Raw genomic sequence first — 24,426 nt, 5'->3', positions numbered from 1 at the left:
GTTGCGTGAAAATGGGAAATTTTTCGTTTTTTTTTCGCATGTTTTCCGATGGAATGGATAAATGATCAAAATCCAAAGTAAAAAAAAACAGTTATTTATACAATTTCCAGATTTCATTCAAACAAAAAATTAAAAATTAAATCAAATCCAGTCGTCATTCATGCAATCGATTCCTATTTCACATTCATTCTCTATTTCCTTCTTCCCCAATAATTTTGTTGATAGTATCCATTGTATCCATTATTTCCGTATCCATATGGTTGATATCCTCCACCATATCCACCTCCATAATATCCTCCGTGATGATGGTGATGATGATGTTCATGGGAATGGGAATACGAATGAGAGTGGTGGGCGTATGTTACTGAAAACGAGAAAAATAAATAAAATTGGCTTTAAAAAAAATTCCAACTTACCAACAGCCAAAACGAGCACAATAAGAAGTACAAAAATCCTCTGCTGATTTATCATTTTTCGTTTCTTTTTGGGTAACTTGATCCAGTTCATTCATCTATTTATATACATTTTTCTATATCTGTTTTCGCCAAACAAAGCGGTTTTTTTGGTCAGAAGATTCGGTGACATCAATTTATATAGACGGCCGAATACTAGAGAATACACTGATAACAGACAGCAAATCAGAATCAGAACGTGAGGAGATGTGTTACGGAGAGACGGAATGATATCATAATTGGGGGAAGAAGGGAAACAATGTGATGGAGACATTTTGTTATTACAGACTGTATTTGGGAAATTTTTTATCACGAAGAACTAGAAATTTGAACTAGAAACAACTAGATGTTGTTCGGTGAACATTTTGAAAACAATGTAAAGAAGTTCTGAAAAATTAGTTCAATTTTGGTGGTCACTTATTACTCGTCTTTCTGGAAATCTGATGGGGTTATATAGATAACTCATTTTAACTTTGCATTTTGATCATTTCTTCACTCCATCAATAAATTTGGAAAAAAAACGAACATTTTCCCAGTTTACAGCTGAAATAGACGAACGAGGAAAGTGGGCGGAGACTTCTCCACAGAAAACATAGCGAGCGGCGGAACCCGGCAGGTGTCGGTACACGCCGCAGTATTGGTCGTCGCCTCTCGCTGCTCTCGTTGGTTTTAACCCAGTTAACCAAGGTTAGCATGGATTTCGACCATTCGAAAGAATGTGTTGAACACAAATAAATTTTGGACAAGCTTCTTCGGGGTTATCCGTTGAAGCGAAAGTACGTGGTTTCATAAACTTTTCGGTAAAGCTTTCAGACTCTTTATCGACGACCCGCAACTATTAACTATTTGAAATAAAATGTTCATTTACAAGAAGAAAATTTACATTTTTACAGAATTAATTTTTACAAGATAAGTCAAGCATATGATGTAGTCGTTGAGGAAGTCAATGGATAAGTCTCATGTCATTCACTTCTTTCTTCCCCAATGGTTTCCGTGATAGTATCCGCCATAAGGGTTGAATCCGCCTCCTCCCAACAAGCCTCCGTGATGATGTCCATGGAATTCATGAGAGTGAGAGAAGGAATGAGACCATCCTCCGAGAGCTCCTTTAAATGATAACAATCAGAAATATGAAGAAAAAAAATCAATGGAACTCACCAACAACAGCCATCAACAAGACCAAAAGGAAAGAAAGATTCTTATGATTCATTTTCAAATGATTCTTGAGAATTCACACCCATCTAGTCTCTATTTATACCCACACCTAGACTGTTTTTGTTTTCAAAAAGTAAGGGGGTTTCCCCCGAATCAAGTGATTAAGAAGACAATATCATCTGAAATTTCGTCGAGAAAATGACGCACTGAAGACAATATTTACTCGAATTCAGTGGGCATCGAGCTATCAAAAATCAATGATATCATAAAAGAAAACAAGACATCAAATATCTTTTTATTAAACACAGAACACGATGGAACCCATATTTGGGAACTGGAATTTCAAGTTTAGTGGAACTAGGATGCGACCAATGGGACGACCATCATCTCGTGATGCTCCGCTTGTTTGGCAAATGCCTCGTGTGGATCCGAAGAGTCCTTGGCCTGAAATAATTTACTCAAATTTTGGTCATCATGTTCAGAGGCACACTTACGTTTGCAGTCAAAAGAACGAGTTTGTCAGTTTTCTGTTCTCCATTCAATCTCAACACATCAATTTTAACCGACGAATGCGGCTCAGCGAATCCGAAAACTGGGTTGACACGGTAGAGAGCATTGTCCGAACATTTGACCTTATAGGCCTTACGTTCTCCAGAGGTATTCTTCAATTCCACTTGACTGACACCTCCGAGAGTTTGGTATTGAAGTTTAGCTGGAGCAACACTCAATTGATTGGAGTGTTTGATGGCATTGACTTCTTCAACCAAAGACTTTGCCGCTTGAGTTCCACCAGTCGATTGCTGACAAATAACAATTGGAAAGATACACTTCTTGTCATTTCTTACCACTTTTGGAGCAGCAGCACAGGCAGCTGCGATCTTCGAGCTCTTTCCAGACTTCTCCATCTTATTCTGAGCATCAGAATCGAGACGGCGGGCCTTGCGACTCTTCGAACTCTTCGAACTCTTGCGTGAAGACTTCGTAGATCTCGTTGACTTCTCAGAAGCAGATGTTCCAGAAGCAGCAGAAGCAGATGACGTGGCAGCTCCCTTCACAGCCTTCTTCGATTTGCTGGATTTTCCAGATTTTCCAGACTTTCCTTTCTTCGAAGATTTCAACGATTTTCCTTTCTTTCCAGACTTCGAAGATCTCTTCGAACGTTGACTCTTCGAACGATGGGATCTCGAAGACTTTCCACTCTTCGATCCCTTGGCAGATTTCGACGATCTCGTCGATTTGGTACTCTTGTTCTTGTTCTTTGCATGGGTCTGAAAATTCAATTGATTGGGTGCTCTTGTGGTTTCGGGTTGCGGAGCTCAGCTTCATCTGTCGGTCAAGATTGTCTACGCACTCTTCCTCAATCACGAGTTTTGACTGCGTGGTCGAGTGGTATATGCAGGTGAGCGCGACGCGAGCAGCGCAAGTACGGTTTCGCCCTCGCGATGATTTTTCCAGAATTGTTGTATTACCGTCTTACGATCCTTGGCACAAAACGCGATGGCAGCAGCCATCGGTAACGACGTAGTCACGATTGCAGTCAATGGGACGAGCATTCTTGTACGAGCACCAGAGGCACAACTCTCTCTTCTTCCTTCGTAACTTCGAACTGAAGCTTTCTGTTGATTGATTCCTACTTTTATAATGACACTCATGACCTCGGCATGACCTCAACCTGACTCGGTTCCTAGGATTTCACGTTATTCCAGAAAGATCTTATCTCTAGTTCAACGTCGTGGGAAATGAAATTAATTCAGTTTAGTTTTCTTCACGTTTAATTGTCGAAAAATGATCGGCGCACCTTTGAAACCACTAGAGGAAAACGGGAAAAGAAGAGATAGTACTAGTGAGCAACTCTATCACCTAAACACAAATAACACATCTTATTCAGGTTCAATCGATGCTTCTACTTGTACTGTTCAGGAGACTATGGCGTCCGGTGACAATTTTCTAGCCGGACTCTCACGTGTTGAACAACCAGCGCGCCAACTAACTATCGTGACCAGTAAGAAAAACAAAAATATTTGCCGCCAGCAGGGGTCGAACCTGCGACCTTGGGCTTATTAGACCCACGCTCTAACACAGGTAGTTGGCCAGCGACGAAATACGGACCATATACGCGTCCGCGCCGGACTCAAAAAGAAGTAGCTAAGGACGATATGTGTGCGTTATATACGGTCCGTTTCGAGTCCGCGCGCCGAAAAAGTTGCTCCTCTTCCTCCCACCGCCAGCCCCTTCCCTACTTTTGTTTCCCGGTTGAGATCGTCATTTAACAAAGAAGATTAGTGATAAAATTACTATTTTATTTTTAAATCTTTAAAAAGAAAGATAAAAAGGAACATTGAAAATAATGAAAATAAGAAGAAAGCATAGCAAATTATACACAGAAATCACAAGTTTATCGGGCAGTCGTGTCCTTGAAATCCAACGAAATCCAATTCGCGTAGAAGCCATTTTCAGTCGTTGATTTCCGTTTTTCCCTTTGTATTTCTGAAAAAAAAATCAATTAATTGCGGAATACAAAATATTTATTCAGTTAACTTACTTTCGAAAAAGGGTTCCTCCTCCGGACAAATACAGATGTCGTGCTTGAGAAGGAGTTCCGGCCAATTTTAACCAAGTTTCTCACTGAAAAATTTATTTTGAATAGAGAATGTTGAATACTATCACAAACCATTGAGGAAATCGAAGGATTGGTTCCATTTCAGCTATCGCCGCTGTTTCTCTTTTTGGGATCATCGGACTGTCTGAAAACACAATAATTCTTCGATCATTCACAGTTACATGCGAAAATTTTTCACGAAAAAAATTAATTAAAAGAAATTTCAATTTAAAAAACATAAAGAAAGGCGAAACTTTCGAAAAATAGGGAAAGAAACGTAAAATCTCCGTAAATGATTAAAAAATAATCATTATCCGAGAGGAGTCCGAGAGCTTCGGAAGAGCTGCTGCAAGCGGCCGCCGCGGCCAGTCCATACGGACTATTTCGCCAACCCATATACGGTCCGCGCTGAGTCCGCGTGCGGACGCCTGCCGCCCACTTCCTCCGCTTTTCCCGAAGTCCACACTGCGTCCATCTACAGTCCGTAGCGGGCCATAATTTTGCCGCGGACTCTATACGGTCGGAAAATAGGACTGAATCCGCATGCGGTCCGCACGCCAACTACCTGTGTAACCGACTGAGCTATGGCGGCCACATTTTCGGTCTTGTCTTCTCGCCTAAACATTTCGAAGGTCGACAAGCGAGAAAGGACTGGTTGCGTCATTCTTTCTTTGTCTGCCTCTCGCACTCTTGTACTCCGCAGTTACCTCTCTTGTCGTGGGCCTCCTTAGCTCAGTTGGTAGAGCGTGAGACTTTTAATCTTAAGGTCAGGGGTTCGAGTCCCCTAGGTGGCTTGATTTTTTGTTTTTTTTTCCTCAATCAACGTTTACATTCAGTGTCACATGCCGAGCATATGGGCCTCATTTTCCCAAACTGGGTTCGCTTGTGTTATCGCCGTGGCCCAATGGAATACACGCCCTACGATATGAATATGCCTCCAAAGCTCGTGCCTCGTCCACCTTTGCATTATAAATTTGATCCACCACTCACCGAGCGTGGACATATCGTTGCTGAAACATATGGTCGTGGACTGATTAGTCATGGAGTTCGCCCATATGAAATATTCTGTTCTCCGGATATGAAATCAGTTCAAACAGCTGCTGGTGTGGTGAAAGGACTCGGATTATCTTTCACTTCAGTAAGACTACTCCTCCAGAAGCATATATGATTTTTGTTTTCCAGATCAACATTGAACCTGCTCTCATGAGTTACCGACAAATGCTTCCAGCCCGTTACCACGAAATGTTGCTCTCACCAAAAACGGTAAGTAGTTTTTTTGCTTCCAATTGAATTGTAAATTACAGTTCTTTGGTCTTGGATATCCAATTAACACTCAATATATTCCACTCCGTGGAGGAATTGTTCCGTCTGAAAATATCGAATCTTACAATTTGCGCATCCAGTCATTCTTCAATGAGCGTATCGCTAAAATTGAGCAAAAGTAATTTCAGAACTCACTTTTTCAATTTTACTTGAAAATTTCTAGATATGTGATTGTAATTTCTGATAATGTGATGGTTGACATATCTCAAAACATTCGTATAGATACGGTCGATGATATTTTGAAAAGCACGAGAAAGCATACATGTCAACGGAATTTCATTTCACTTCAGAAGGGAGAGGTATGCTTTCAAATTACTATAAAATCTCGCTGAATTTCTGATGCATCTCTTTAGGCCCACCTTCTCCAGGATCCGGTCATGCCACTCACCAAAAGTCTCTATTGTGTGAAACCATTCTATTGGTCGGAAGTTCCATTGAAACTGTCGGTTCCAAATCATCCGGAACTTAACCAGAATTAAACTAAACTCAAATGATAAACATTTTTTATTAGAATGTTTTGGTTTCCGGGGAAGAAGGCACTGTAGACAAATAATTGAGCGTTTTGACTGTTTTTGACGGGAAGAAAGAAAGCAAACGGGAAGAAAATGAGAACCTGAAGACAGGAGGGGGTGAAAGATCAAAAATATACAGATAGATAGGAAAGAATGGAAATAAATGAGTGACTACAGAAAACTAGAAGTTATCGATCCGTCGTTTAGATGCATGATGGAGTAGTTGACGATTTCGTTGACGAGTTACTAAGAATGTCACTGTGACACAACAGAATAGAGCAAGTAAGATGGCAGTTGAGAAGATTACTGTAGATGTTTTGGATAGACAGACTTCGGATGCAGATTGGAATGAGAGGGATTGAGGAGGGCTGTTCGTGTCTGGAATAGAGAACTTCCTTTTTCAAAAAATTTTGAGTCCCGAAAAATCAGAAATTCTCCAACTTTAAAATCGAATATCTAGGTGAACTCGTCAGTCTCCCAACTTTCTTATTCAAGCTTAAAATGTCACAAACCTTTCCGTTCCTTATCCTCAACTGGAAGTACAATTACATCAACTGAAACATCTGTTTCCATTTCCCCAGCTGTCCTTCTCACTTTCGTTGATGAAGACGTTGGAAGTGTACTTCCTCCTCCAAATACTCTTGGAGTTATCAGCTCTTCCACCTCCTCATCTTCATTATTCGTATTCATTTTTCCAGTTGTTCCTGTCACAATTGGTTTGAAAGTGACAAGATCTGGTGGTAGATGAGATACTGTAGGTACAGTAGTCCTTAGGGTAACCACCTGCATCACAATATCATCTTCAGTTGTGTCATTCAATGGACTGTCACGTCGATATGGGTTCGGAGTGTCCTCCTCTTCACTGATTCTCTGAATATCTTTTGGTCCCTTAAACGGTGGAACGTGGTGTGGAGGTGGTCCTCCTGGCCCATTTTTATGGAATACTGTAGGATGTGGGGGTCCCAAAATGATTGGTTGAAAGGCGTCAGGTTTGATGTATCCAGGGACACGTGGCGTTGATTCATGCTCGTGGAATTGGGCTTCTGCGCTCAAATCGTTTTCACTGTGATGATTATCTGCATGATTGTCGATTCCAAGATTCACAAATTTGTGTCCGGACGGAACTCCTCCAGCGACTCGAGGGGGGTGGATTCCATGAGAATGGCCAGAACATTGAGGAGGAGTGATTCCCTCACAGCCTCCGTCATGTTTATAGCAGAGTTGGACAGTGCAGGTGAAATATAATTGAACCTGTAAGGAAAATACTTACGATTCGGAAATCTCCTAATGTTCTATGAAATCTACAAACCTTATCCGCATATTTGAATACATGAGCATTTGTATACGCAGAAATTGCTCCGGATTCATATTCAATTTGTGGGAGAAGGAATGGATCTGTTGAACATCTGAAATTAGTTTTTTTTTTGTATCCACCAAGAACTTTATGATCCCTCATTGACCCCACCCCTCTCCTCTCAACTGAATAGTAGCCGTCGCGAGCCCGGTTTTTGTCCGTACACTGTTTAACCCTACCCCTCTCGCCTCTCTTTCGTTTTATCGCTTCTTCGGCTTATTAGCTAAGATCAAAGTGTAGTATCTGTTCTTATCGTATTAACCTACGGTATACACTCGAATGAGTGTAATAAAGGTTATATGATTTTTGGAACCTAGGAAAGACTCGGGGCTTGCTCCGACTTTCCAAGGGTCGTCCTGGCGTTGCACTGCTGCCAGGCTCGGCCCAGTCCCCATGGGGACAAAAAAAAGTGCTTCGAAGAAAATACGTTAGTTTTCAGGCTTCTGGAAGAATATATCAATCCTTTGTATGATTTGACTTTCTATGATCGTTTTGTGAATTGGGAAGTTGCTGCTGGAACCAATTCTATTCTATATCCTTACCCTCGATCATCCACTAATTCAAACTTGTTTCCGTGGCCATCATCTGCGTAACAACTGTGAATCAATATTCCGTAGACGTGACTGGCATCTGAAACTTTAATATTTAATTAATTCAGATTTTCCAGACTCCGAAACCTTGATCACATCTCCAAACATGTGTAACCTTCTGCCCAACCTGTGCAAATCTCAGCACATGTCCCTCGATACCATCTTTCAAATGGTATGCACATACTGGGAGAGAATATTCTTGATCTACGTGTTGAGGAGCCAAAGTTCTGAAATTGAAGAATTTATTTCATATAAGCAGTTCATTTATCCAGCCTACCCAACATCAATTTCCGTATTCAATCCTTTGATCGACTCCAGGAAAAAACAACGAATACTGAATGCTCGATCCATTCCAGTCACAAAAAACGGATGAAAAGAGGTGATCATTGTGAAGGAAAATGAGATTCCTCGCGGATGAAGTGTCCGTTGACGCCGCATATTACATGCTCCAATTGGAATTGTGAACTCCTGTGGAGAGGAGTGAGCATCTGCTGAGTGTTGAACACAATGCTGTTTATCAGACTCTCCGTCCACGTATATTCTACCTAAACTAGGCAGTTTGAAATCAAGAATTCTTGGAAAGCTTTTACCATTGAATGGATGTTCTGTGTTGACTTTGACCCGAATCGTGTCGATTCCACAGAAGACTTCTGGCTTTCCGACGACTCCATTTTGAATTTCAAAACTTGATATGGCAGTGGAGCAATACAGAAAAAGGAGGAACTGAAAATAAAATTAGAGGAAATAGAAATCAGATACTCTGGCTTTTTTTTCTCTTAGTTTTTGTGGCTCATTTTCTTTAAAAGTGCATATATCAAAAACTAAAAGAGCTATCAAAAAGTTATCAACAACAAAAATGAAAACCTCGATTTACAAATTTCCGTTAGATTTGATTAGGTATGACAGAGATTTACTCACATACACTATTGTAATCAACTAAGAAATTTACTGACCTACAGTATTAATGAACGAATTTGTATTATTGTTTATAATAATAATTAGCTAAAAGATGCACATTATCTGGCAAAATAAAGTTTGAAAAGGGAACAAACCTTCAAAAAGAAGTGCCACCACATTGTTTGTAGAGCTAAACAATAGTAGAAGATGTTAGCTTCCTCCGGACAAAACAAAACAAAAAACAAACAATCGAATGGTGTATAAACTGTGTTTAGAATAGAATAAAGAGGTTCATTTGGACGGAGTCTTCCATTAAATACTGGTAGTCGTTAGCACTGCCCGCCCCGTCGCTCATTATTATTGCCGCGTCGTGGCTAATACCACTTTTTAACCGATTCACATTTATCGGAAAGAAGGAAAAAAAGAAGAAGGAGAGGGTCTGTCTCCGATGGGGATTCATGAAGGCTTCTTAGCTATATTACGTATATATCAGTGTATCTCATCATCTTTTTTCATTTAGAGAAAAGACATTGTATAACTGGTTTCTCTTCTCTTTGAGTTAGAGTATCCGGCGGGAAATCAGTTCGAGAACAATCTATTACAAGGGATTCAAGCGATGAATCAGAGCGAAGGAACAGTTAGAAATCAGATTCTCAGTTTCGAAGTTTCCTTAAAGAGCCCAAACCGTCTTTGCCTCAAAATTGATAAGTTAAGCAAGCCTTTCCCAGTCCTTTGCTGCTCCAAGAATCAGAAAACTTCAGAATAACCGAGTTTATTATCTAACAGGCACTAAACTTTTCAGTAAAAAAATACACGTATTGAGATCAAATATAACCGGCAACTGCTGATAAACTCTCCCATCTTCGTCTTTCCACTTCATCGAATTCTTTCCGCAAATCTCTTTCAATTTCTTTCTTCGAAACAATCAAATTCTTATTCATTTTCCAAAAGTCTGGGGATCCACATTGCTCTAATTTCAATTTCGAAGAAAACGGAGATCTCCAATTGAACTGTCCGAATATTCTGGAACATTTCTTCACATTTATGAATTTTTGAAATGTTTGCTTACGTGTTGACAAGGAATCCCTGGCTCAAAAATACTTCATGTGTATCTTTCAACCCGTGAAGCATGAAATCTCTTTCAGGATTCCATTTTGAATCTGTCAACCAGATGTCTCTGACCCATCCCGTTCCCTGAATTTCTTCAAAACAATATACGGAAATATAAAGACAAAATAAACAACCTTCTTTAATATCCTCGCCCGATCAAACTCATGAACATCTCCCATTACAGTCCGAATGCATGCCTCAAACGTGAATAAGTCCCTATAATTCTCAGCTTTCTCCCAGATTTTCTTGCAAATTTGTGACTCATCAGATAGTTGTGGATAGAATGTTTGTTGAAGGTAAATCTAGAAAAATCTTCGATTCGATGTTCAAAATTAGAAGTTAGATTACATGAAGCGCCCCATTATCAGTTCCGTGAAAACTGTTTGGAAGATTTGATTCGAAATCAGCAAACTTTCGGAGAAATGCCTTCGCCCATGGAGTATTGTGAACGATATATGATCCAGCAGCAACTTCCCAATTCACAAAACGATCATAGAATGTCAAATCGTACAAAGGATTGATATACTCTTCCAGAAGCCTGAAAACTAACTTATTTTCTTCGAAGCACTTTTTTTAGTCCCCACGGGGACTGGGCCGAGCCTGGCAGCAGTGCAACGCCAGGACGACCCTTGGAAAGTCGGAGGAAGCCCCGAGTCTTTCCTAGGTTCCAAAAATCATATAACCTTTATTACACTCATTCCACCACCTTCTTTCCCAATGGGTAGTAGGTATGACGCGGGGAAAAAAAGTGGGCGGGGCTTAAAAAAATGTCCAAAAAAGTTTTTTTGCTTTGCCGCTTGCAACTTTGTTCAAACTTTATATTTTTTAATAATTTTTTAATAGCTTTTTAGCTAATAACTTTTTCTTGCTTTTTGCCAAATTCCATATTTCTGGAGTAAAAAAGAGCAGAGTTATGCTCAAAATTCGGCGAAAAAAACGAAAAAAAATGTCTCAATTTTGTCCCCTCTTTTGAAGCATTCATAACTTTTCCGATTCTCGATGAAAATTTGATTTTATTTTTTTACTCGATAGGGAATTTTAGGCCAATTTTTTTATTAAGAACCCCCTTTTTGAGATTCCATACTTCTAAACGAGTTATAATCGATTGAATGAAGGCTACTTTTTATTTTGAGAAAATTTTCTGTTTTTTCATTTTTCGGTTTTTTTGCTTCACCTCGATTATCTCGAGTTCTACCCGATAGTTTTTGATATAACTTGGTAACTAGACGTAAAATTAGACGAGAAATCACTGTTTTACGTCAAATTTTTAATTTGAAGCACCCCCCGCCCGGTACGGCCGGTGGACTGCAGAAAAACAGAAAAAAACGCCTTGCTGTTGTCGGCCTCCACCGGACTATTTTTGCTGTCCTGAAAAATTTTTGTACTAAAGTTGTTCTGATTTTTTGATATGTTGGTCAAATCGGAATTATCTAATGGAATATCAAGTTTCAGCCAAAACGGTCCAGTGGGAACTGAGCTGTGAAGAAAACGGGTTTTTCGCTTATATCGCTTAGCTCTGGAGTGTCATCTGTCCAGCTAATATGGATTTTTGATATGTGTTAGCCAAGAAAATTATCTAGGGGGAGAAAAAAACAGACTTAAAAAATATTGATTTTGACTCGAGTTATAGAGTCCCAAACTTTGAAGAAAATTTTTGAAAGGAGACAACTGGTCGAGTCGAAGCAAGCGTGCCTCTTCCCACCACTTAAACGCCATCTGGGTGGCTACACACCGGCGAATGTGTGGCTCAGTGGCAGTGGTGTGGTGTGTCGCGCGGGTTTTTGGTTCGAGTTTCTGGCTGGTTTAATTTTTTTGTTTTTTCTAACTTGGCTCGAAATTGTCGTAGAACCTTCATCTTACTACCATTCGAAAGCTAATGAAATTCTGTTTGCTTGGGCCACATAAATTAGAAAAATGCTCATAACTTGCTTCAAAATGGTCGTAGGACAAAAATTCAAAGCTTGCTGAGCACTGCGCAAGGGGCGAAGCCCCTTCTAGCGGAGCCCGCCGGGAGGCGGGGGACGCTAGTCGAGTGTATACCGTAGGTTAATACGATAAGAACAGATACTACACTTTGATCTTAGCTAATAAGCCGAAGAAGCGATAAAACGAAAGAGAGGCGAGGGGGTAGGGTTAAACAGTGTACCGACAAAATCCGGGCTCGCGACGGCTACTATTCAGTTGAGAGGAGAGGCGTGGGGTCAATGAGGGAGGGAGGTTTTATCATAAAGTGCTAAAAACTCACACATGAGGGTTCACGACTGCAATATCTGCATCTAGAAACACCAACCAATCAGATTTCTCCAACAATTCCGCAACAATACAATGTCGTCGAAACATAAACTGCAATTTTTAAAAACTTCACAACTGATCAAAAAATTCTCCGAAACTCACATCTTTCTGGTCACAAACTCCTCGAAAATCGTCATCTTCCACCAAACGAAAAGCATAATTGTGCATTTTACAGTAACATCTCATGGATCTTAGAGCTGTTGTATACTCTTTTTCAGCTCCTTTTATATTTGAGACCACCATAACAACACTTATATTCAGGTGACGATGCGTGGATGCTCGGGATATTCGAAATTTCTCAGTTTTTGGATCCTGGATTCAGAAAATTATTTTCTTTTTCATTAGAAAAATGATAACTTACACGGTGAATATCCTCAAAAATGATATGTGAAACAAAGCATACGGTGAAAAGTAATCCAAAAAATAGTGCACTGTGTTTTATTCGAAACTGAGTTCTTCTCATTCTAATGAAAAAGAAAAAGGTTAGTGGTAAGAGAGAATGTGTCCTTGAACTGTTCTCTCTGTCCCCTTCCGAATCCCTCAAAAAGATTGGAAACTGAGATTTTCCTGAGTAGAATGGGGAGAAGGAAAAAGAGAACGGATGGATTGAGAGTGGAGATGTCTATAACAAGGCGGCTAAAGCCAAAAGATCTTCAGATGAGAGATATTCAGGGCGTGGTGTAATACACACAAATTATGACCTGAAAACTCACTTTCAGAAAGAAAAAGCATGCCTTCTTCTTTTTTTGCCTTTCTGATTTACACTCCAGGAAGATTCTGGATACGGGAATATACCAAGAATGTATCCTAAAAAGCTATAAGATTCCTTTGATGATACAAAAACCTCGCATCAGATCGAACAAAGGAAAATGTGAACAAACATTCAAAATTTAACCTCTTTTCGGCTCCGGGACATTCTCAATTTTCCCATTTTGTTAGTGATGATTTGACTTTTTCAGGTAATTAATTGTTGGCCTTTGTCATTTTCTGAACCATTAAACTTTTTGGTTGTACGGCTACTTCTACGAGAAAACAGTTTTCAGCTTTTTCAACAAAAATTGTTTCTATTGTTTTTCTTTGGACAAAATTCTTGTAGTCCCCTTAATGAAAATTACAGAAAATGTTCTATTTTACTTCTCCCACAATTAATTACCTGAAAAAGTCAAGTTATCACTAAAACACGGCAAAATTTAGGCTGTGGAGCAGTCTGCCTGCGAAACATCTAGCTCCTGGAGCCCTCTTTTCGACTTCTCAGGTTATTTATTTAACTAGTTAATTCACAACTTCCTATTCCACAATTAGTATCCACTTCAGAAACTTTGAAAAAATCCAACAGGGGTTACCTCCGGGTTATCCGTCGAAGCCAAATCACGTATTTATAAACACTTCGAGTGATTGCTCGCTTACACAATTCAAATTTCCACGAAAAACAACGTAGATGCTTTTTTTATATTTACACATAAGAAGCAAAAAAAAGAAGAAGAAAAAATCATTGAAAAAATCTTGGTTTTGCAATGCTGCTCGCCATCATAATCGTTGAATCTTGGCTAATGGCGACTTGTAAAATATTTATATTCTTGACTCTATCAAATACCGGGAAACAAGCAGATCACGGTAGATATAGTAATCCATCGACATCCAAATTGACTTTTCCAACAATGTATCCTAAAAAGCAATGTGTGAAGGCTTCGAATCAGATTGAACAAAGGAAAATGGTAGCAAACGAATGACGACTGGATTTGATTTAATTTTTAATTTTCTGTTCAAATCAAATCTGGAAATTATATAAATAACTGTTTCTAACTTTTTATTTTGATCATTCATCCATTCTATCTAAAAATCTGGAGAAAAACGTAACATTTCCCAGTTTCCCCGCTGAAAGAGACGCCCGAGGAAAGTGGGCGGAGACTTCTCCCACAGAAAACATAGCGAGCGGCGGAACCCGGTAGATGTCGGTACACGCTGCAGTATTGGTCGTCGCCTCTCGCTGTTCTCGTTGGTTTTAACCCAGTTAACCAAGGTTAGCATGGATTTCGACCATTCGAAAGAATGTGTTGAACACAAATAAATTTTGGACAAGCTTCTTCGGGGTTATCCGTTGAAGCGAAATTACGTGGTCTCATAAATTTTTCGGTAAAGCTTTCGCACTCTTTATCGACGCCCTCACAACTTTTAGCTTTTTAAAATAAAATATTCATTTACAAGAAGAACATTTACATTTTTACAAGATAAGTCAAGCATATGATGTAGTCGTTGAGGAATTCAATGGATAAATTTCATTTCATTAACTTCTTTCTTCCCCAATGGTTTCCGTGATAGTATCCGCCATAAGGGTTGAATCCGCCTCCTTCCAGCAAGCCTCCGTGATGATGTCCATGGAATTCATGAGAGTGAGAGAAGGAATGAGACCATCCTCCGAGAGCTCCTGGAAATGGTAACAATCAGAAATATGAAGACAAAAAATCAATGGAACTCGCCAACAACAGCCATCAACAAGACCAAAAGGAAAGAAAGATTCTTATGATTCTTCGGGGTTATCCGTCGAAGCGAAAATATTTATTAGCATTGTTCGTTCGAAATTACGTTTAAGTTCGAAGTTTAAATTTTCCACGTAAAGCCACGTAGCTGTTTTTCCAATTTGCACGTAATAATGCAAAACAAAGGTGTCTATCGTAGAGAAAATAATTTTCTATCATTTGCTTCACCATGCTGTTTGCCATTATTATCGTTGGATCTTGGCTTATGACGACTTGTGGAATATTTGTATTCTTGACTCTCTCAAACACCGGAAAGCAAGCGGAATACGGTAGATATAGTAATCCATCGACATCCAGATGGACTTTTCCTGCTAATTTCGCCTGGGCTGTTCAAGAAGCACCCGCTTTTTTCATCCCATTTTATTTTTACTGGACGGATCAACATCTGACAGAATTCGGACAATTCTTGACATGTCTGATGATGTTTCATTACGCCTATCGATCATTTATCTATCCATTTTTGTTGAATTCGAAGAACCGAACTCCTGCTAAAATCGTATTGATGGCATTTGCATTCTGTACGTGGAATGGCTTTATTCAAGGATCCTGGAACGCCTATTATCAACCAGAATTCGATAAAATTCACCCAAGATTTTTTGTTTTCTTCGGTGTCTGGCTTTTTGTGGTGAGTCTTTCTTTGGCGTTCTCTCAAAAATATCATTTTTTCCAGATTGGATTCATAATTCATTTGATTTCCGACCTTCATCTCATTTCTCTTCGCCGAAATAATCCTGCTGGATCATATGGTATCCCCCGTGGGCATCTATTCGAATATATCAGTTGTCCCAACTACTTTGGAGAATGTCTTCAATGGATTGGATACGCGATTGCTGCTCGTAGTTTTCCAGCAATCGCTTTTGCATTCTTCACCATTCTTATCCAAATGACAGAATGGCTCTCGTGCCGAAACTTTGGTGACTAATATTTCTATGTTTTATATTTTCATATATGAAACAATTTTTTGTTGTATAAATCTTTTTTTTTTGAACTTCCCTCTAATTTATTCGAGGTCGTGGACTAACTCCTACATGCTAATGTTAGTCCCTCTTGATTTACGGCGCTTGTGTGCGAATTAATTTTGCATTGAATTTTGTTTTTTGTTCAAGAGTTGGTAAACTTCCGGCATATAATTCAAAAATTTTCAGTAATTCGACTGCTAGAAACATGTTTGGTCCGTTTGATGAAGGTGCGGGACCGAGTAGTAGCTACAACCCGCCTATTCTTGAGGTGAAAATCGTTTTCCAGCTTTTATGATAGCGCTTTTCGTATTTTTTCTCACATAAATAGCATTTTTCATTTTTTGCAGGAAGAAGTCGAAACGCCAGATGATGAAATCAGATGTAATAGCATTGAAGAGTTGCTGATTTTCAATGAAACTTACTCTGAAATTTTGGATGTTTCTATTCAACTCATAGAGCAGCAGTTAGCCGATAATCGCCAGAGACAAAACCAATTGAAAGAAGAATATCGCTTGTACAATCGTGCTGACATCACCAAACGAAAAGTTCCAGTGCATTTATACATGCCACCATATTTCAAAGATGAGAACAACATGTGTCCACCGATGAGCGCCGAGGCTCGTGAGAAACAAGAGCTGAAATGGTTCGATCCGTTGATGAGAGAAGAGAAAAAGTGGACACCGTCTGAAATTAGAACACTCCGTGACGCTGTCAAAGAAGCTATGGTTAGTCATCAAGTCCAACCACTGTGCTCCAGAAGAGACATCATTGTGGGCAAGCTTCGTGTCGCTGATATCACAACTACCAACAACGAAAGACGTCAATGGACTATGGAACTGGAAGATTTGATGAGAAAAATCAGTTATATCAAAGCGAAAACTGATGAAGAAGTTTTGACAGCTTCGGCTGATTATTCAGTTATTCCATGGAATGCTATCGCCAATGTTGATGTAAATTGCTTCCTACGCTACCAATAATTATTGATAAGAATTTTTTCAGTTCAAAGGAACTCGGACTGAGTGGGCGGTGAAGTCGAAATGGTGCAATGAGTTGAACCCGAAATGGAACAAAGACGCGTGGACTAGTGATGAGCTCGACAAGTTGAAAGAGCTTCGAGAAAGCCCTAAATTCGTTTCATGGCAGCTTCTTGCTCTTAGTCTTGGCACTCGTCGTACGTCGTACCAATGTATGGAGAAGTACAAAACTGAAATTTCTCAGCATTCGAAGTGAGTTAAAAATTTTCTTAATTACTTATTAGATGATTTGTTGCAGAGAATGGACTCAAGACGAGGATACGAAACTTATTGCGCTCACTAAACTGACATCGATCAACGGACTCATCCAATGGGATAAAGTGGCTCAATTCATGCCAGGGAGAACTCGTCAACAAGTGAGAACTCGCTTTTCACATACTCTCGATTCTTCTGTTAAACATGGACGTTGGACGGACCAAGAAGATATGGTTGGTTTCTAGAAGTTATTCTCAATTGACGAAACTATTTGTTTCAGCTTCTTATAAGTGCTGTCTCTCGCTATGGCGCCAAGGATTGGGCGAAGGTCGCTCAAGCAGTTCAAAACCGAAACGATTCGCAATGTCGTGAACGTTGGACAAATGTTTTGAATCGATCGGCTCATGTTAATGAGAGGTTCACTCTTGCAGAAGATGAACAATTGTTATACGCTGTTAAAGTATTCGGAAAAGGGAACTGGGCAAAATGTCAAATGTTGCTTCCAAAGAAAACACCAAAACAGTTGAGAAGAAGATATTTACAATTGATTGCAGCAAAGTTGAGAGTATGTTTTATAACTATTTATTCTGAGTTTTTAATAAACAATTACAGCTAGCTGCCGGATTCTGTAACGCTGTGGACGCGATGAAATCAGGAAGACGTGCTCCAGAGGAAGATGAACTTGATGAGGAAGACAGACAAGAGGCGGAAAAAATTCCGAATGAGCTCATGAAAGAGGTGAGTTAGGGTTGCTATGTTGAGTAAATTTTATACATTTTCTCACTTCCAGATATACGAAAAACTTGCAAAAGACAATCCGGATGTAGAAGAATCTCCAGAAGAGTTTTACAAAAGAATTAATGAAATGGAAATTCCGGCAGCTGCTCGTATTCGTGTTCTCAAAAACAATCCGTGTTACAAAACCGTTGAGAACCATATCAATTCCATTGTTAAGAAACACAAAGACATGGAAGAAGTTGACAAAGAATTGAAATCAAGTCAAATTCTTCAGTCGCTCAAGCTTTGTGAAACGTACGTTTAATATTATAGAGTCATCGACAATATCAATTCTTCAGAGATATTCGTTATATGATTGAGAAAAGTAAAACTTTGGCTCGTTATTACATGGCGAGAAGATATCAAAAGGTAAACGTGTTTCAGTGTTTTCTAACTTTCAACATCCCAATTTTCAGAATGTCGATCAGATCGGTTGTCGCGTTCGCCCAATAAACATCAAAATGGAACCTGGAATTAAGCCAACAATAAATCCAGAAGATACTGAAGAAGAGAAACGAATGCTTATTGTTGAGTCGTTGTGCTCTGCTATTCGCCAACACGACATGGTTGATTGGGGTAAAAAGTTTTGGACTGATCACCGATTCGATGCTTCTCGTACTGCCAAGAGATTCGCTGAGAAAGTGAGAGCTCCCAAATTTAACGAGATAATGCAACGTCTTATATTCAGATGCTCTGCAAAAAGTCGGATGAAGTTGCTGAGTGGAGTCTTCGTGTTGGGTCGAATGATTGCGATTCGAGTGATATTCACTGCCCACCAAAAGCTACACTTCCACCCACTCCCGCTTCGTTTGATATGACGAAAATGATTCAAAGAGCACGTGCTGGGTTGAATCGTCTCTCTGCAGAACACTTTTATCCACTCGATGTCGGTTTGGATCAACAACCAAAATTCACGAATTTCGATAGAGAGAAATTGGATGAGAATAGAAGAATGAATATTGGTCTCTCTAGTGATATAACCAACAGCACTGCATATGCAAAGTTTTACGTAAGCTGAAAATATTTGTACTGCAATTCATTAACAAATTTATTAGGCCCGCATGCGTACGGTTCTTCTCGAACCAATGCGTCTCCAAATGGCCCGAGAATCGTCTACTGAAGAAACCAAACGTCTCGCTCTCTGTCTTGCTGAAGAACGTGCTCATGAAGAAGAGGAAGTGGCAGTACATAATAGACTGAGACCTCAAATGCCGGGCACTTCATCTACTGTAACACCAACTTCCATTGCACGTGTTTTGAATGTAAGCTCAAAACATTTTGTTAATTTTAGAATATTTCAATGATTTATAGAACGGAATGAAAATAGACACCGCTGATATTCTGGACAAAGACACTTCTGAAAAAGTCGACATGAAACGAAAAATCAAAGCGGTAACATTTCATTTTCTAAAAAAAAGTTTTCAGTCGATAATTTTCAGACCATTGATCAAGTTGCGAAAAAACCGTGCCGTATCACTCCAGCTCCAAGTCACATCTCTATCAATTCTGAATCCACTGATATGTCCTAAACATACACGTAGTTATCTTTTATTTACTGTAATATCCCGATTATATCTGTAAATCACATATTTCTGATAAAGAAATATCATCAAATGCTTTACGAAAGCCGGTAAGTTCTGTTCATCTCACTTCGTTTCATATTCAATTTCTAGGTTTTAACTGATTCCCGGTAACTTCCAGTTTAATAATAAACCTGTTCTGTTAACTTTCATAATTTTATTCTTATACTTTTCGGTTGTCGCTACCGTTGCAATATCTGATTGGCCTTAAGAAATTTTCAAATACACCATCTATGTAGCAGCTCTCAAAATGCAAATGGAAACGACTGAAAGCGAGAAAACGCGATTCGAAGTGGAATGCGAGTTTGTTCAGGCGCTTGGCAACCCAAACTATCTCAACTGTGAGTTAATATATCTTTATTAGAAGTAAATATAACAATAAAAAAAACAGTTCTGCGATTCACTTTCAATCTTTCTATTTCAGTCCTCGCACAACGTGGTTATTTCAAAGAAGAGTACTTCGTCAACTATCTCAAATATCTGCTTTACTGGAAAAAGCCCGAATATGCCAGATGTTTGAAATTCCCTCAATGTCTTCACATGCTCGAAGCATTACAAAGCCAACAGTTCCGTGATGCCATGGCGTATGGTAATGATTTCTATCAAATTACGTTCTGTAGTACCTTTCTTTCAGGACCAAGTGCGAAATTTGTCGAGGATCAAGTTGTTCTACAGTGGCAGTTCTATCTTCGCAAACGACATCGTTTATGTATGATGCCAGAGGAAGAAGGTCAAGAATTGGTTGATTCAGAAGAGGAAGTTGAGCAACCGTCGGAAGAAAAGGATACCGAAGAAGATACAGATGAAGAGGAAGAAGCAAAAAATACGAAAGTGACAGAAGGAACTGAAGAGAAAGAAGCAACTGAAGAAACCCAACCAGACGCAGAAATGGCAGATGCGGCTGAATCAACAAGCTAACTTGATTAATGTTACGTATTACATAAAACTGTACTTATATAATCAAAACCTGAACTTCATTTTAGTATACATTTTACAGACAATGGAGCTATCCAAATGATATGAAAACTGTTGCTAGTAGATCACACTAAACAGGGAACGAAAAATACGAGGTAATTTTTGACAGGCCGGAAAGTAATGTAAAAGTTTCAATTGGTGCATATACAAGTATGGTGTCTACATTCGTTTTGTTTGTCTCGACATCATTGTGGCGTCGCTGACAAAAGTGTTCTGTCGGAAAGCGGATGTTTCAAGAACAGTTACATCACTATTGGTAGCCTTTGGTAAATGTACTGAAGCGGCTTGGAAAGCTTTGAGACCCGATGGCGACGGGAATATGTTGATGAAAAATGTGTTGTAGGAAGATGCAAATAGATCAGCATCCTCGTCAATAATAGTCGGACATCCAGCTGGATGTACGGCGGCCTTTTCATCAGCGAACTGATGTGATGTAAAGTCTTGGCCATCGATTATCTGATGGCGCCCTGTTCTGATTTCCAACCTGGAATACATACACTTCCTATGATGATCCAATATGTTTGTAGGAAACTCACAATCGTAGCCTTTCTCTAATAGTCTCCTCTCCCCAAGCAACTTGTACAACGAAATCAGTACCAGGAATTGCTCGTTTTCGACATGATGCCATTGAAGAAGTCGAAGCAGTAGACATTGCAGAAGACGTTCGATGATTTGATAATTCGTCATAATGACCAAGATATGAAGTATCAATTCGAACCTCAACACGTTTGTCACACTGTCTATGAACGACAACTCCTCGGGCTGGATAAAAGTTAACAAAGTCGTTTGGAACTGGTCTCATCGCTGAATCGTAAACTGTCATTAGCGCGAAACCTGTCCTGAAAAAAAACTGTTTGATGAATAGATTTTTTGAAAAGTATTTCTAACCGATTTCCACTGTTATTCAACTTGAACGTTATACGTTTCATATTTGACGCCTTCATCACGAACTCAGATGCATTATCAGTTGGTCGAAGATCTGTTTCAGAGAATGGTGTAATTTTCGCGAATCCGCCATAACCCCATATTGGGATCTGAAAAACTTGAATAATGAAACTGTTTTCTAAGAATTTCTTACACTTTGAGTGAAATTTTGTGCGGGGACTTCAACTTTAAGAAACATGTTATAACGGCCAATCAAAGTTGGAGTAAATGCAACACGAAGTTTCGTACTTTTCTTCGGATCTATCATAGCCATTTTGTTATCGAGAATCTGTACTTCTGATTTTGCGCTGTCAATAGTCGAACGAACTTGACATGGCCGTTCAGATATATTCTCAATTTCAATCTCGATTGTCAATGTCTCATTCTGTGGAACGACACCAAAAGCTATTCTCGTCGCGTGGATTTTCAATGGTTTCATTGTTCCAGAAGATGTTTGGGCGTAACTTCCACCAACTGTCATAGTCGAAGAAGCACGTGATATAGTTCGAACTGAGCTCACTGAATCGCGTCCACCCCGACTATTTTGAATAGTGGTTGTCGAGTTGCTAATTGGGACGACAGTGCTCACAGACGAATCTGAGAATCCACCTCGCTGACGAGAAGAACGATCGTTTTTTGCCGTCGACAGTCTACTCGAGTTACTCGTGAAATTAGTTGTGTTAGAGTTGTTCAGTTCGGCCGTAGTGGCACCATTGCGCTGGGATTCTTGAGATTTACGATAGTTCGAAACGCTCTGGGAAGCTGATGTACCGTTAAATGAAGAATTGGAAGTTGACTGCTTATTTGATACAGAACTTTGAGTTGTTGATGTTTTTTGTTGAGAAAATTGCGGCTTGGCTCCTTTCGTGGATCTTAAGTTACAGTTTTATGAGAAAGGAATCAAAATATTCATAAACTTACAACACGAAATTCGGTTTAGAAGGTTGATTCTGTCGTTTCTTTCGAATTTCCTCAAGAGCATCGAGCAGATTCTTATCAGTATTCTCTCCACTAAGAACTTTCGCTACAATTGAATCATTGATCGTCCTATAGGAAAGTAGGGTGTCGGATGTTGTCGCTGTGTTCGGGGTGATAGGATTTGTTGGGTGCCGGGTTTGATAATTTCTTGGAGTACCGGAAGCGCGTTGTGGACTATATTCATAGATCGTTGAAAACTCAAGAGATGGCAAACCACGTTGACCGATACGATTTCCACCGGCTGCAAAAACTGTTTATTGATTTAAAACATGAACCGATGTCATACGTCTTTTGGGTGTACTTGTCTTTTCTTCGAGAAACTTTGTCGAATTCATCGGAGATGTTGTGAAGATATTTCTTTCAGGGGAAATCCTCCTACTCGTAGGTTCGTTTTCATCGTTCACTTTTTCGGCAGAAGCCTTTCCAACTCGACTTACGTCCTGCTTTCGTTGAGCGAATGGATCTTTTTTTGAACTCAAATTGGCAAAAATAAGCCCTGGAGAATTATTCTGCACTTCAGGAGTCGGCTGCTTTTCATAGTGGCAAACGGATGGTTCCCACGAGTTTTGCTTATCTCTGGCTGGTGATGCAAACTTATTAATCAGCTCACTTTCAGGAAATAGCCGCTCTGCTCGGTTATCATCAGCGAAAAACTTATCAGTGTATTGATCGATAGCATTACCTGAAAAAAATGCATCCGAATTTATGTGAAGGCTGTTAGCATAATTTTTTGAACAGTGTGACATCTTTCTCGCACCTTCTGAACAAAAAGTGATATATTACCTCCACTCTGAAATCCGAATTGACTCGACAAATCATTTGACTTGTCACTCAACACACTTGGAGGACGAGTAGTAACTCGAGAACTTGTATTCGACCGAATATCTTCTCGGTTTTCCTCCCGAATTGTTGGCAACTCTCTTGGTGTGCGAAGACTTGGTTTATATCGATTTTCAGCACGAAAATGTTCATTAGTTGGTACAACATCATCTTCTTCGCAATCAACATAGCCATCCGGATTATCTGTAAAAATATGTAAATTCAAAGTAATTTCTCAGAACAAATACAGAAAGATTCAACATCTTCGAGGGGTGCATCTTCGATGGAGACATCATCAAACTGGTCATCCACCAGATCCATCGGAACTTCTTCGTCCATTTTTATTGAAAATTAGTAATATTTAGTATCTGAAAATGATTGTTTTCAGCAAGTTTGATGAAAAGTGGATGATTTATTTGAAGTCCGCGCTAATTCCTGAAAAAATTTCAGTGAACTCTGCGAACACTGTTACGCGCAACTGCAGACTATTTTTCACCGTACTCCGAGCGGAACTTTCCTTTTTTCCTTTTTTTTATCACAATAAAACTTATCTATTCGTTGATAAAAGTTTAAATACTCACTAAAAATGACGGATATCGATGAAAGATTAGGTCGTGCTAATAGTCACCCGAGATTTCTTCCCGTGGACCAACAAGCAGTAAAGTAAATTTTACAAATTTGAATATTACTCTAATTAATCAATTAATATTTTCAGTGACCCTCTTTCAAAGTTGATCTCCGACTATGAGCTATCTCAAGCTTATCATGATCGGGAGCTTCTCGATTTAATTCAAAAAGTGGAAAGAAATAATCCGGAACGATGTTCAAAAGCTCCAAAATTTGTTTCTCGGCTTTTAACACACAAATCGGCACCTATTCGGAAATCAGCATTTGCAGCATGTATCACAATTCTCTCATTTCCACAGAGCGTAGGTTTTCATCTAATTGTAAGTTTTTCCTTTAACAAATTACTATATTTCAGCCCCGTCGAATGATGCTGGACGCCTATCGTATGGCTCTTTGTAATTCAAATTATCAAGTGGCGCAGTATGCTCTTTCTCTCCTTCCACAATTTGTAGACGTTTGTCCGGGTATATAATTATATTTCTCGATATATTGAAATTGATTTTTTTCAGAGGAAGCCAACAACCTGATAAAGTGCGGAGCAGCTGCTTACAACAAACTACCAGCACCTTCCACAGATATTGAAATGTATCTCTCCAGAGCATATACTAAAGCGTCACAATAATTTATGATTCAATTATAACATTTTGGCTCAGGTTTCTCATTTTCTTATTATGTTACGGGTTCACTGTTCATTGCAATAAACGTTTTATTCTTCAGATCATGTGTTCTTTACTTTA

The 24,426-nt window shown here is 39.3% G+C and overlaps 11 protein-coding genes across 11 annotated transcripts; 5 read left to right on the top strand and 6 right to left on the bottom strand.

Annotated features, from left to right (window-relative positions):
• Positions 1-191: 191 nt before the first annotated feature.
• GCK72_002497 (uncharacterized protein) lies at positions 192-507 on the bottom strand (the record flags this gene model as incomplete). The annotated part of the gene is made up of 2 exons (XM_003112110.2): positions 192-364; positions 417-507. 2 exons carry the CDS (start codon positions 505-507, stop codon positions 192-194), a joined length of 264 nt encoding a protein of 87 aa, XP_003112158.2.
• Positions 508-1,964: 1,457 nt separating this feature from the next.
• Positions 1,965-3,259, bottom strand: GCK72_002496 (uncharacterized protein; the record flags this gene model as incomplete). Its single annotated transcript, XM_053723457.1, has 4 exons — positions 1,965-2,051; positions 2,102-2,407; positions 2,453-2,875; positions 3,077-3,259. 4 exons carry the CDS (start codon positions 3,257-3,259, stop codon positions 1,965-1,967), a joined length of 999 nt encoding a protein of 332 aa, XP_053592102.1.
• Positions 3,260-3,392: 133 nt separating this feature from the next.
• On the top strand, positions 3,393-6,008 carry GCK72_002495 (uncharacterized protein; the record flags this gene model as incomplete). The annotated part of the gene is made up of 6 exons (XM_053723456.1): positions 3,393-3,450; positions 3,496-3,609; positions 5,043-5,344; positions 5,511-5,647; positions 5,693-5,828; positions 5,883-6,008. 6 exons carry the CDS (start codon positions 3,393-3,395, stop codon positions 6,006-6,008), a joined length of 873 nt encoding a protein of 290 aa, XP_053592101.1.
• Positions 6,009-6,222: 214 nt separating this feature from the next.
• On the bottom strand, positions 6,223-9,061 carry GCK72_002494 (uncharacterized protein; the record flags this gene model as incomplete). The annotated part of the gene is made up of 8 exons (XM_053723455.1): positions 6,223-6,419; positions 6,554-7,292; positions 7,351-7,447; positions 7,938-8,025; positions 8,073-8,212; positions 8,263-8,530; positions 8,576-8,708; positions 9,038-9,061. The coding sequence occupies 8 exons, from the start codon at positions 9,059-9,061 to the stop codon at positions 6,223-6,225; spliced, it is 1,686 nt and encodes a 561-aa protein (XP_053592100.1).
• A 645-nt stretch (positions 9,062-9,706) lies between these two features.
• GCK72_002493 (uncharacterized protein) lies at positions 9,707-12,747 on the bottom strand (the record flags this gene model as incomplete). The annotated part of the gene is made up of 7 exons (XM_003111856.2): positions 9,707-9,905; positions 9,952-10,076; positions 10,127-10,294; positions 10,341-10,530; positions 12,238-12,335; positions 12,387-12,596; positions 12,646-12,747. The coding sequence occupies 7 exons, from the start codon at positions 12,745-12,747 to the stop codon at positions 9,707-9,709; spliced, it is 1,092 nt and encodes a 363-aa protein (XP_003111904.1).
• A 1,813-nt stretch (positions 12,748-14,560) lies between these two features.
• On the bottom strand, positions 14,561-15,684 carry GCK72_002492 (uncharacterized protein; the record flags this gene model as incomplete). The annotated part of the gene is made up of 2 exons (XM_053723454.1): positions 14,561-14,709; positions 15,615-15,684. 2 exons carry the CDS (start codon positions 15,682-15,684, stop codon positions 14,561-14,563), a joined length of 219 nt encoding a protein of 72 aa, XP_053592099.1.
• On the top strand, positions 14,991-15,743 carry GCK72_002491 (uncharacterized protein; the record flags this gene model as incomplete). Its single annotated transcript, XM_053723453.1, has 2 exons — positions 14,991-15,446; positions 15,492-15,743. The coding sequence occupies 2 exons, from the start codon at positions 14,991-14,993 to the stop codon at positions 15,741-15,743; spliced, it is 708 nt and encodes a 235-aa protein (XP_053592098.1).
• Positions 15,744-15,985: 242 nt separating this feature from the next.
• On the top strand, positions 15,986-19,315 carry GCK72_002490 (uncharacterized protein; the record flags this gene model as incomplete). Its single annotated transcript, XM_003111836.2, has 13 exons — positions 15,986-16,048; positions 16,128-16,730; positions 16,780-17,006; positions 17,053-17,242; positions 17,290-17,574; positions 17,622-17,747; positions 17,800-18,041; positions 18,086-18,155; positions 18,203-18,427; positions 18,475-18,795; positions 18,842-19,048; positions 19,098-19,178; positions 19,226-19,315. 13 exons carry the CDS (start codon positions 15,986-15,988, stop codon positions 19,313-19,315), a joined length of 2,730 nt encoding a protein of 909 aa, XP_003111884.1.
• Positions 19,316-19,616: 301 nt separating this feature from the next.
• GCK72_002489 (uncharacterized protein) lies at positions 19,617-20,284 on the top strand (the record flags this gene model as incomplete). The annotated part of the gene is made up of 3 exons (XM_053723452.1): positions 19,617-19,707; positions 19,791-19,955; positions 20,001-20,284. The coding sequence occupies 3 exons, from the start codon at positions 19,617-19,619 to the stop codon at positions 20,282-20,284; spliced, it is 540 nt and encodes a 179-aa protein (XP_053592097.1).
• A 216-nt stretch (positions 20,285-20,500) lies between these two features.
• GCK72_002488 (uncharacterized protein) lies at positions 20,501-23,401 on the bottom strand (the record flags this gene model as incomplete). Its single annotated transcript, XM_003112206.2, has 8 exons — positions 20,501-20,825; positions 20,878-21,180; positions 21,230-21,375; positions 21,420-22,137; positions 22,187-22,484; positions 22,530-22,925; positions 23,027-23,266; positions 23,311-23,401. 8 exons carry the CDS (start codon positions 23,399-23,401, stop codon positions 20,501-20,503), a joined length of 2,517 nt encoding a protein of 838 aa, XP_003112254.2.
• Positions 23,402-23,648: 247 nt separating this feature from the next.
• GCK72_002487 (uncharacterized protein) lies at positions 23,649-24,311 on the top strand (the record flags this gene model as incomplete). The annotated part of the gene is made up of 4 exons (XM_003111855.2): positions 23,649-23,725; positions 23,778-23,991; positions 24,045-24,153; positions 24,199-24,311. The coding sequence occupies 4 exons, from the start codon at positions 23,649-23,651 to the stop codon at positions 24,309-24,311; spliced, it is 513 nt and encodes a 170-aa protein (XP_003111903.1).
• Positions 24,312-24,426: the final 115 nt, after the last annotated feature.

This window comes from Caenorhabditis remanei, chromosome I (genome assembly GCF_010183535.1).
Source record: "Caenorhabditis remanei strain PX506 chromosome I, whole genome shotgun sequence".
Taxonomy (NCBI): domain Eukaryota; kingdom Metazoa; phylum Nematoda; class Chromadorea; order Rhabditida; family Rhabditidae; genus Caenorhabditis; species Caenorhabditis remanei.
This window is presented reverse-complemented; position numbering and strand designations above follow the sequence as displayed.